General features: G+C 36.8%; 1 protein-coding gene across 8 annotated transcripts in view; it reads left to right on the top strand.

Moving 5' to 3' along the window:
- Positions 1-12,312, top strand: part of strbp (spermatid perinuclear RNA binding protein) — a 137,266-nt gene that overhangs the window by 111,325 nt on the left and 13,629 nt on the right. For all 8 annotated transcript variants that reach the window (XM_052037342.1, XM_052037343.1, XM_052037340.1 and 5 more), the window contains 3 exons: positions 2,528-2,736; positions 6,882-7,049; positions 11,340-11,474. In XM_052037342.1, coding sequence (XP_051893302.1) covers positions 2,528-2,736; positions 6,882-7,049; positions 11,340-11,474 — 512 coding nt within the window. The remainder of the gene's footprint in view (positions 1-2,527; positions 2,737-6,881; positions 7,050-11,339; positions 11,475-12,312) is intronic.

Below are 12,312 nucleotides of genomic sequence, written 5' to 3'. Positions count from 1 at the left end.
TCATAACAGATTCCTGAAATGGTATTATCTTTGTTATCTTCCCCTGAATGCTCTGAAGGTCATTAAATTCCATGAGTATTAAGTGTTCAATTTACTGTTCTCAGTAATAGTCAATCAGCACCTTATACCAGTTGCTAAACAATGTTGACATGCTTGAAGGTGCTTAAAAAGTATTTTCATATATGGACATTGTTTAGAAATGGATTTCATTAAAGTACCATTCTTTAAGTAATTAGATCAGAGTGTAAAACCTCAGATGCTGCCATTCTAAATATTAAATATAACATTATAGAGCATTTAACAAGGTGGGGGGGTGGCATCCTCCCATTGTTAATTTTGTATGTTTATAATAATATCTGTGGATGTAGAGGGTGAAGAGAACGTTGGGAACTGTTCACCAGTGGCCAGTGTAGTATAGTTTATATAGCTTATGGGAAAATAAGGCAATTGCTAAAATTCTCTATTTAAGTACAGGCAGAGAATTTCTAACTTTACAGATCTACAGATTATTAAAAGCAAAATTGCAGGTGGAAATGACAAAAACACAAAAGGAATGCATTTTTATACACACAGGTATTGATTGCAAAAAAAAAGTGAAGGAAATAATTTGCAGGATATTAGATCCACAGAAAAGATGAAGCATAGATTCATTATAATGATAATAGAAGAAAACTTCTAATGCATTCGAATGTATTAATCTCCTTCCTTAAATAAGGAAACCAGTATTATGCACGATATCCAGGTGTGGTCTCACCAGTACACTTCATAAGCCTTCTTAGCTCTATTCTGTAGAATAGAACAATCAAGATCGGCTCTATTGGGAACATTGGAAGTGTAAATGTATTAAGAGATTATTTCCACTAGTTAGTGAATCAGCAGCGAGGAACCATGAATCGTGTTTTTTTTTTAAATTATTGCTATAAGAATCTGGGAAACATCAAAACATCTAGAAAAAAAATTGAAATTAAGTAATCATAAAGAAAAGGTATTAAAGGCATATAAGGGAAAATGACAGGTGAGATTATAAATGGCTCTGGCATTGAGTAGACACCATCAAAAACGTAAGGAATGTGGCCTCCCTCTGTTTTTATTTCTGTTAATAAATTTGCATAGAAAACATTATGAATTTTATTTTTGAGTCATTGTGAAATACTGGCTGTTGTAGATTTGTCACTAGCTGGAGTAACAGAGACTGTTTGCGGTGAGTCCTTAAGCATATTTACACAATCGTGTGTTTTTCATCATGAGACTTTCCTCATGTCAGTACTTCACATTTTTTTTTTATTTTGCATCCCATTTACAGTGAGACAATAATTACATTGCAAAACTTTCATCCTTTTAATATGATACAAGAAGGTTCAAGTGTGGAACAAAATCAGAGAGAGAGAGAGAAGAGGGAAGATAGTTGGAGTCCAGAATTGGCTCAGACAGTATTGATCATTACACAAGGATTATTGAGTTGACAAAGGATGAGATTGAGCAAGATTTTGTAGGTGTAGAATTAATAGGAAATGATGAAGATAAAGATAGAAGGAGAATGGGATGGAGTGCTGGAGCTTGGAAGACCATCTTTGAATCTGACACACGAGTATTTGGGAATGGGTGGGGAATTACTGGGTGAGGTGCAGACACATAGAAGTAAGGTTGCTGTTATTTGGTGTGTAGTTTGAAGTTCAGCTTCTGATTGCACACGGTACAGTTTCCTCGGAATGAGCAATCAGAGTCTGGCAAAGTCAGAAGCTAGGTGTAGAGTTTGTGGTGTGAATAGGAGGTTTCTATTATGCTGATCTTGAATTGGACAGCGTTTACGTTGATCCATGATTTGAAGTCGGATACCAAGTGTTGGTCAGGTAGAAAGGTGACAATTGGCAGGATCTAAAGATACAGGAAAAAAGATGGTTATTAACCAAGATGTAAATATAAAATAATTTTTGGGCAGTGGCAATAACTTGATGGAAGAGTAATTTTGAGATGACATTACAGGGATCTAGGGAAAATCACCCATGAAGTATGGCACTAATAGTGGAACAAATGGAGCAGTGTGTAATGAGTTTCCCAATGTGAACAGTGAAGGATACAGCAGATGGTGTATTGCTAGAGCAAGTTTATCAAATTTAGGAATGAATTTGAATGCTTCAGTGAGATCATTTCAATGAAAGGTAGATATATTTGACCTTGTAAAGGACTGTGTATGGCAAATGACATTGGTGAGAATTTCGCTATATAGAGACCACTTTGCAATTGATTTTTATGTCTGGAGTGTGCTGTGGGAAAAGACTGTATTCCGGTTGTGAAATTTCCCAGTTAAGTGTTTCACTAAGAAAATATTAAGTGGATGTGCAGCAAAGATCAGCCAGGTTCCTGAAGATGTAAGTTCTACACAGAACAAAATGGTTAAATCTTAACTGTTCTGTATATTTTAAATTAAACTCTTATTAAATGTATGTGTAAAAAATGTAATTCTTTCTGAGTTAAACTTTTTTTCTGAGAGAGTTTTGAATTTTTATTTTTATACTGATTCTTCTAGTAATGGAAAGCAAAGCAATAGATGTTAACCAGCCTATGAATGCTCTGATGAGACTGAATCAGATTAAACCTGGCCTGCAGTACAAACTTCTTTCACAGTCTGGTCCAGTGCATGCACCTGTCTTCACTATGTCTGTGGATGTTGATGGCAAAACTTATGAAGCCTCAGGACCATCTAAAAAAACAGCCAAACTTAATGTAGCAGTTAAGGTAAGAGTCACGTTAACAAGTCATGATGTTTTTCTGTTTATAGTGTAACTTTTGGGGGAAGAGTACTTATGGGGTGAGCACTTATGCTTGGAATAAATAGTCTGAAAGCACCAATCAAAAATACAATTGAATTTAGTGGATTTAACGTTGTTTGTGAATGAATATCCAGAATCTCTACATAAAATTAACGCAGAAAGTGAAGGGTAGTATGCTATCTAATTAATTCTTTTGGTCTGTCTTTACTCTCTTTCCATATTTAGACTGGAATTTCTTTTTGTTGTAAACCAGCTAAGGATAATTGCTAGAGGGGTACTGCTTCCGCTTAAATCCACGTCAGCCAATTTCTGAATTTAAAATTCTTGCTTTCAACAAATCTTTCCTGTTGACTAGCTCTTTGTGTTCACAACACTGAGGTGTGATGCCATTTACAAACCATGAGCAAGGATTTGACACAACAGATGAAGTTACTGGAGGGAGATTCTAGATATAAGAATGTTGTGGCTTGACTTTCGTCACAAGCAGCATAGCATGGTTCAGCAGATGAAACAAAGTTGCCCTAGATCCTAGATCAGTGAATTGAGGTCAAGCAGGGAGTGCTTCTGAAGACAAAAAAAGCCAGTGATAAGGACATCATTTAGGTTCACAGTATTTTCTCACATATACAAACTAAGATCTGTTCAGTGTTATTTGATGAATCTATGCGTTCCTGTAAGGATTTTTCTTTCATTAAAAACTGTATCACTAATTAAATTTTATCTCTGACATTGCATTTCATACTTCAGAAGTAGGTTTGTACATAGATAATTGTAATATAAACCAAATAACCATTTTTAATAACCATCCTGCCTGTTTACTTTCTTGAATAATGAGCTAGTTTTGAAGTTATATTAAGGTATTTGTACAATGTTGCTGCAAGACATGCCAGAGAACTTGTACATAATTTTATTAGTCATTAATTGTGAACTTAACAGTTTAGGAAGTCAAGTTTCTCACTGCAAGTTAACAGGAAAAGCAATCCTTGGGTTTCCACAGAAGCTGTTGAGATTACTTTGGAATGCACGTTTAATATAGATATTGAACAATATTGTGATGTACAGAACCTTCCTTAGCCAGGATCTTTCCTATTCTATGCAAAGCTGCATTCTCATTTACCATATTTTTAATCTTCTTGACTTGATGCAGCTTGGAGTTATGCTACTTTATTATTATTGGGGTGGTATGGTAGTGTAGCGATTAGCATAACACTATTACAGCGCTAGTGATCAGGGTTCAATTCCCACCGCCATCTATAAGAAGTTCGTGCGTTCTCCCCGTGACTGTGTAGGTTTCCTCCAGGTGCTCCGGTTTCCTCCGGGTGCTCCAGTTTCCTCCCACATTCCACAGATGTACGGGTTAGTAGGTTAACATGGGTGTAATTGGGTGGCGGGGGCTCGTTGGGCCAAAGGACCTGTTACTGTTCTGTATAGATAAAGTTTTTAAAGTTTATTTCACCAATTCTTGCTGTTAAGTAGGGTCCTTGTAATTCCTTCTGTAGGCAAAGATCCTAGTAGTTATATACTCAAGGTGCAAATTCCTTGAAAGGTTATTGTTTCTGGGTGGTTTTCCTCCTTTATGCCATGGAAAGAATGAAGAAGAAAAGTAATGTTGAATTATGAAGCTAGAGCAGCTCATCGATAAAACTCACTGGACTAAAGATTGTGATAGATTGCACCATCACAATTTACATTCTAAAAGAAACAATGCAATAAACCTTGCATGTATAATGCATTAAATTTATCCTAATACGGTTAAAAGGATTTGTGGTGTTTTCTTGTTTCTTCTGAAATGTTATACAATATATATGCATTATCTCTATTTGATAAAAATATGTTGTGCAGTACTTCTAATTTGCTGTCTGAGTTTTATTCATTGCTGCAAACACTGATGATCTCTTTTCACATTTCCATAAATGCTCCTATGAAACAAGAGCACTTTGATGATTAGACATCTGAAATTTTTCCACATCGTCAACAGGGCAATGCTGGCCTTTTACCAAAGTCCCCATTGGGTCATAGCTGTGATCAAGATATCTGTAAGGGCTCATTGGTTACAATTCCTCATTCTGAGCACTGACATAATACGCACAGTTTATAAATGTCAGATTTGGCTTTTGAAAACAAATAAAATTAAATATCAAAATTGGTGACTGAATTCCTTCAAACTAAAGAATTTACAATGCAATGCAATGTTTGATCATTTTGAACAGTAACTTTTAAAGCCTTTTAAAGATTCTTCCAGTTCTCGGCAAATATAGAGTGACCCGGGTTCCTTTCGAGGTTTCAGGTCCCCAGAATTTTATAATACTTCAATGATTAAAAATTAAGAAGGTGAATAAGCAGCCTCTTCCCATGTCATTAATTTTCTTGAAAGGAACCCATGAAGGTTTGTGAACCATAGAGACAAAGTCTGTTAAAATGCCTTTGGGAACAGGTACGTGTTTTGAGTCATTAAACTTTCCTGATAGCTTTTTATTAACCAATAATTAGTCAAAAATTCAATCTGATATAAAATTTGTCAATATTAACTTTTGTTTTGCTTTCAAGATTTCATTTAAACTAACTGAAGAGTCTTGTTTTTCAAAAATACTATGGGTATAGGTGTATTGGCTTATAAGTACAACAGATTTGTTAACTAGTTGAGTCTAGTAGAGAGAAGCAGTACTGAACACTGGGCCCTGCTGTGCACTGTTAAGTTCAGGTTCTTTTTCTTCTGGTCATGATTTCTCTCCCTTTTATACATTTTTTTCTTTTGACCTTGCATGCTATCCACAAATTTCCTGTGCTATCTTACTCCTCACCCTTGAGAAATACACTTGGTTTCATTCATCATGTACTCTGATTCTTTTTAAGCAGATTAAACTCCGTTTATCCTCCTTGTTTGCTTTCTTGCAGATTGGGATGGGACCCTCATACTTATTGTTCAGAGTTCTATCACAAATGTCATATACTTCAGTGGCATGGATCTTTGAATGTTTCAACCCCCTCTGTTCTTTATATTTTTAAATCGCCCCCTAACTAATGTTTCAAGTGGCATACTTTGTTAGCGACTTCTTGGTTTCGTGCCAAGTCAGCTGTCTGCTTGCAACGTAACATCACAATATAAATTCATATCCTGACCTTCATCGTCTGTAAATTATTAACCATAATTATGGTTCAGCACATTCTTCAGTCAGCATTGTTTTTGACTTAACTCCTGTCATGCTTTGCTTCTCAACCTTTGTCGCATTAATATATATTGTATTTACTTTAACAATCTTTACTACACTGTTCTATAAGAGCAATGATATTAAAACACTAAGACTCATCTGAAATATTATGAAATAGTTATATGTTTGACATGTATGGATCTATTCGTGTGAGCAAACTCATGCATGAATTAAATATATTGTTGCTTTCCATTTATTAATATACATTTGTAGATGAAAGGTGGAATTTATCTGTTTTGTTGATCTTTAATAAAGATAGTAAATTCTCTTCATCATTTCAGCAGGAAATAGATTTACAATGTAATTGTTTTGGGGGAATTTTATTCAGAAATTGTGGTTCAATTGAGTTGCAAATTCTGAAATGAGTACAAAAATTCTCCCACTGATTACTGAGCAGCATGGGTCCTGATTTCAAGTATTACTTTCCAGGGATAGGTATATTGGGTATATCAGTATTTTGTTGTATTAATGTGAGGTGTATTATTAATTTTGGATGTGGATTATTTGATTTTTGGTGATCTAAGTGAGTGATCCAAATCCAGCTTTAAAAGAACTTTTACATTACAGTGGATTAATTATTGTGGTACTGAAGTAGTAATCCAGATTTCTTGGAATGTTGCATTTTCTGGTACTTTGGTGGCTGTCACCAAAATGGCTGTGATAATTGCTGAACCCCACTGGTTCATTCATGCCTTGGCTGACCAGCAGTGACTCAAGTGCCACTATATGGACAGTATACACTGGCCTGTTGACTTTTGTCTTGACCTTGTCTAATAAGCTCAAGAACAAATACATAGCAGTTTATAGCTTGAGCACAAAATGCAGTGAGTGTCCTGGTTGTTTAAAGATAGTTGAAGTTTTTTTTCACTGAGTCACATTTTAATTGTTATGGCTGTTTTAGGTGTTACAATCAATGGGCTGTCCAACCGGTATGGACTTGAAGATGGGTTTGGAATCTCAGGAAGTGGAGGAAAAGTCCTTGGGTGATGATAAAAATGAAACTGTTTCTACAAACTCCAGTAACGACACAGTTGGCTGTGTTCCTGCTACCAGCACCAATACTCTCGAGGTACCAGTCTTTAAGTATTCAAAAATTAATACATCTATGATGTCAGTTTATCATTTTGCTTTTATAAGGCATTGGGATTTTAACATTTGTGTATATGGATAACTATTATCTTTAAAATATTGTATAATTAAAATTTTTAGAGTAAATTTAGTATTTGTTAACTTTGTCCTAAACTTTAATCAGTTGAAGTTTCTTCCTGTTTCTTAACACCTGGGCTTTTCTTGAAGGTAGTCAGTTTGTTCTTCCACAATTATGCAGGTGAGTAACTGGGCAGGAACAGAAGCTGATATTTGACAGGTATACGATTTAAGACTCATTGCTATAACTATTTCCTGGAAGGCTTTGGAGCCAAACAAATAATTCACCTTTGGACAGTAGGCTGATCACCTTCCAAGTTCCATTGGTATTTCAAATTGAATTAGTGGAAGAAAAATAAGATTAAAATGAGCAATTATAGCCAACCTATTCTAAGTGACAAGACAATTTGTCTGACTCCCTGATGTGACACAATTGCTACCTGCTATAGTATATTTTAGCACAGCAAAAACAAATTTGGATCAACTCATCAGAATGTGGTGGCTGTGGATTTGGCATAGAAAATACCAAGATATTTTTATCAGATCACAGTAGGATAAGGTTAATTGAGGGTGAAACTGAACTAAGTAACTTTATTCTTCCATAGCCATAAATTGTGATTGCCTCCAGGAAGTTTAAGAATGGTAAAACATTCATGTGTGTTATGATCCTGATTCATGATACAGGTAGTCTCCCTGTCATATCTTGACTAAATTAGTAAGAATCTTCAGGGTTGTTTTTAATATGCAAGTTAAAGCAGCTTTTCAGAAAGCCAGTCTGAGTTGCGTCCATTATAAAGCATAATTCCAACAGAAACAAACCCAATGCCCAGTTAATTTTTTACTTCTATTTTGTGGGCTGTATCCAATAGATTTATTCATGTTTGTTTGCTATGGGCTATTTTAAAACATGAACCTCTGAATATAAATTCAGTTTCTGGTCATTAAATAAAAAGACACAATGTAAATGGTATGGTAAATCCCTGATAAACCTGCTTGGGGATAATATTGAATGTGAGAAATTAAAATATTACCATGGATGAGGTGGGAGGTGCTCATGGCTCTAATATTTAGCAGATTGTTGATACAGTGTATGCATCCAGCCTTTATTGCCCCCGATCATAGGAGTGTTTGGTGTCAAATGTGACCCCAAACCCAAAAATATTTCCAACCAAATTTTAACTGGAAAAAAAACAAATGTGGTTTAAGTTGCGCAGAGGAGGTGGGTTGGAGAGAATGGGGAATAGACCAAAGTTGTAAAGGTAACGATTACTTTGAAAGCTGACAGTAGAGACAAAACTGAAAAAAAAGAAACAGCATAAAAAGAAATGGCCACGTCAGTGAAGAAGAAAAACGAGGTGGTTATCTGAAATTGTTAAATTCATTATTAAGTCTCAAGGGCTGCAATGTACCCACATTCAAAATGAGGTGCTGTTCCTCAAGCTTACATTGGACATCAGTGGAGCAATATAGGAAGCTGAAGATGATGGGGGGAGGGGGCACTGTGTGTCTTCCCTTGGGTAGAGACTAGATCACTGGGGGTATTTAGAGGAAGTGGATAGACTTCTGAAAGATCAGAAAGATTGGGTTGTCAGAGTCTTTTTCCCAGGGTAGAAATGTCAATTACTAGAGGGGATAGCTTTACAGTGAGAGGGGACAAGTTTAAAGGAGATGTGCAGGGCAAGTTTTTTTACACAGAGTGGTGGGTGCCTGGAATATGCTGCCAGGGGTGGTGGTAGAAGCAGATACAATAGTGACGTTCGAGAGGCATTTGGATAGACAGGGAATAGAGGGATGTGGATCATGTGCAGGCAGATGGCATTAGTTTAATTTGGCATCATGGTCAGCACAGACATTATGGGCCGAAGGGCCCTTTCCTGTGCTGTACTGTTCTATGCTCTAAGATAGAGGTCAGAGTGGGCGTGGGGAGGAGAACGTGTTCTAGAATGTTTTCTCACTTTTCCAGTTCTAATGAAAGGTCTTTGATCTAAAACATTGAATTTACTTCTTGGCCCATCTTGACCTGCTGAAAACTTCCTGCATTTTCTGTTTTTGTTTGAGATTTCCAGCATCTGCAGTTTATTGCTCCAATTAAAATTTCACAAAATTGGACTAGCAGTCATTTCTGGATTAAAAACAGCACGCCCATGATTGTAAATGAAAATACTAAAGTGTTGGTGAGACTCTACCTGGAATAATTCATAAAGTTTTGACCTTCTTATTTGAGGAAGGATATACTTGTATTGGAGCCAGTTCGAAAAGGTTGACTATTCTGGAATGAAAGGATGGACTATTGAGGAATGACTGAGCAGCTTGGGCCTAGAATTCCTGGAGCTTAGAAGAATGAGAGGTCTGACCAGAAGCTTCAAAAGGGGCTTCAGACAGTAGAAGCTGAGATTTCCTTGTGGGAAATCTAGAATTAGGTGGGATAGTTTCAGAATAAAGGGAAGGCTATTTATGATGGAGGTGAGAAAGAATTTCTTCTGTCAGAGAACCTTTGGAGTTCACTACCCTACAGAGCTGTGCAGGCCAGATCATTGAGTATACTCAAGTCTGAGTTAGATAGATTACTGGTTCAAGTGGAGTTGAAGGTTAGGGGGAGACCGGGCAGGAAAGTAAGCCAAGATTTAATCAGCTATGATCTTTGTGCATGTCAGCACTGGTTCATCTGAACACGGTGGATCTTGCCAGTCACCCGCTTCACCTCACCTCACTTGAGTATTCAAAGTACCATTGTGAATGGTTTGTGGGTCTCTAAAATATCAGGCAGGTGAAGATTTTTGGAAATCCAGGAATTGAGTGGGTGTGATAGTCACTCAGTGCAAGGGAGAAGACAAAATGAGGTATAATGTTTGCCTTCTGTTCAGTGACACTATAATATTAGTCACTTGCTTACCATGGTTTTCAAACCAACACTTATATCATTTTGTGACTCAAGCATTGTGATTTGAAAGATCTAATTGTAGTGCTACTCCAGTTGACGGATGTATCCTAAGATTATTAATGGAAGCACAAGTAGGAGCCACATATTTACTTAAAGGTTAACAACCTCTCCAGCACTGCAGGTTGTTGCTCTTAAGGTGGGAGATGTGGAAATTGTATAGTCCTTAATTAATGATAGATTAATCCAATATAGTATTTGGCTGTACACATTCAGATTTGTATTAATCTAAGAAATTTGTAGAATCTGCCTACAGGTAAATTATTTTTCTTGGTGGTATTTTTAGCAGAAGTTATAACATGGGAAAGTGCAGTGAAGGTTAAAAGCACTGACCTTGCTGGGATTTCCATCCCAGCTGAAAACAAGTAGTGATCCAAAGAAAGTAGGGGAATAAATCCAAAGAAAGCAAGAAATTTACTTGGTCAGCAGATTTGTGCTATTTTACGTGGATGTTTTGTGAATCCCTTTGTGTTGTTTGGGTCTGTTTGATAAAATTGGTCATTTGAAAGGTTTTAATTTACATCGTGTGTATGAAGCACTGGAAAAATAAACGAATCAATGTCAACATCCTCCCTCAGACCAACATCCCCAACACTGAGGTCCTAGTTACTCTTAGTTGGCTACCTTGGATAGGCCACTTTGCTCGCATGCTTGACACCAGACTCCCAAAGCAGACAATATTCTACAATGGGAGTAGGTTACCTAGTGAACAGGAAAAAAGATTAAAGAATGTGCTCAAAACTTACTTGAAAAAGCGCAACATCTCTGCCGTTGCTGGTAATCTTTGGCCTATGACTGCTCAAAGTGGAGAAGGAACATTTGGGACATTATTGAGAACCATGAGTAAGGGCATCAGGAGCACACAGAAGACCTGCGTATGCAGCAGAAGGAGCATGCCACCTTACAAATTACCTTCTGTTCTGTCAATTTCTGTAAACTTGCAGTAGGTGTGCTGGTGAGCCTGGGAAATACATTTGAAAAGTTACTAAATGTGATCAAAAATATTTACCAAATTAGTGTACAAGTTTAGATTAAAAAGATTGACAATGTATGCCCCCATCTTAGTCTGTTTTCCTTGTACATTTGGAACCAGCAGCTCCTTTCAGCCAGTTTTACTGGGTATTGTCTTTTGTATTGGCAGCCTAGACAGATGTATGGAAATATTCTGAGTAAATTGTGAAATTTTTAACTGGTTTATTTGGAAAAACACTCTGGTTTAATCAAAACAAGTTGTATGTAATACATTAAATTTTTGCTTATGTATTTTGATTTTAGATGAGAACGCAGGGCCCTATCCTGACAGCCAGCGGAAAAAACCCTGTTATGGAACTGAATGAAAAGAGGAGGGGTTTGAAATATGAATTGATATCGGAAACTGGTGGCAGTCATGACAAACGGTTTGTCATGGAGGTACCTTAAAATTTATTCCATTATATTTAAAATAGTATGGTGTTATTTCCAAGCCATATGACATTCTTTTTTTAAAGGTAATTATTGGCTTACAGTAGTGAATATCGCTTTACTTTTTACCAATACATCCAAACAGGCCCCAAATGGGAAAGCAAAAGTCTACAGATGCTGGAAAACTGAAATAAGATCTAAGTAGGTCTAGCAGCATCTGTGCGGAGAGACGAAAAGTTAAAGTTGCACTGTTGGAAATCTGAAATAAAAGCAAATGCTGGAACTAGCATGTCAGGCAGCATCTGATGAGACAGGAAAAAGTTAATATTGCAGATTGTTGACTTCATCAGAAGTAGCCAGTTCAGCTACAAACTGTAAAGGCTGGTTTTTAAAATTGTTGAATTCAGTGTTGATTATTGGGGGCTGTAACGTGCCTAGTCAGGAGATAAAATGCTGTTCCTCAAACTTTGAGCTTTGTTGGAACATCATAAGGGGACTTAGACATCAATGGGAGTACTTCCTTTTTCCTAACCATGGATGCCTTCCAACATAGTTGAGAGGCCACTCAACCATGTCAGTTCTACTTCCTGCACTTCTATTATCATCCCCTGTCCTCCCTTGTGGAGCAGGGATAGAATTCCTCTTGTCTCCAACTTCTTCCATCTTTAATGGATTATCCTCTAATTTCCATCATATTTAATATAACACCACTACCAGGCACAACACCCCTCCTCATTCAGAATTCAAAAAGTTCCCTACATGATTCCCTGTTCCATTCTTCCATCTCCAGCAACAACCAATCCCCTTCTCACAGCATTTTCCCATGCGACACAGGAGAGGTAACACC

The sequence above is a fragment of the Pristis pectinata genome, chromosome 23 (assembly GCF_009764475.1).
Source record: "Pristis pectinata isolate sPriPec2 chromosome 23, sPriPec2.1.pri, whole genome shotgun sequence".
In the NCBI taxonomy this organism is placed as follows: Eukaryota; Metazoa; Chordata; class Chondrichthyes; order Rhinopristiformes; family Pristidae; genus Pristis; species Pristis pectinata.
This window is presented reverse-complemented; position numbering and strand designations above follow the sequence as displayed.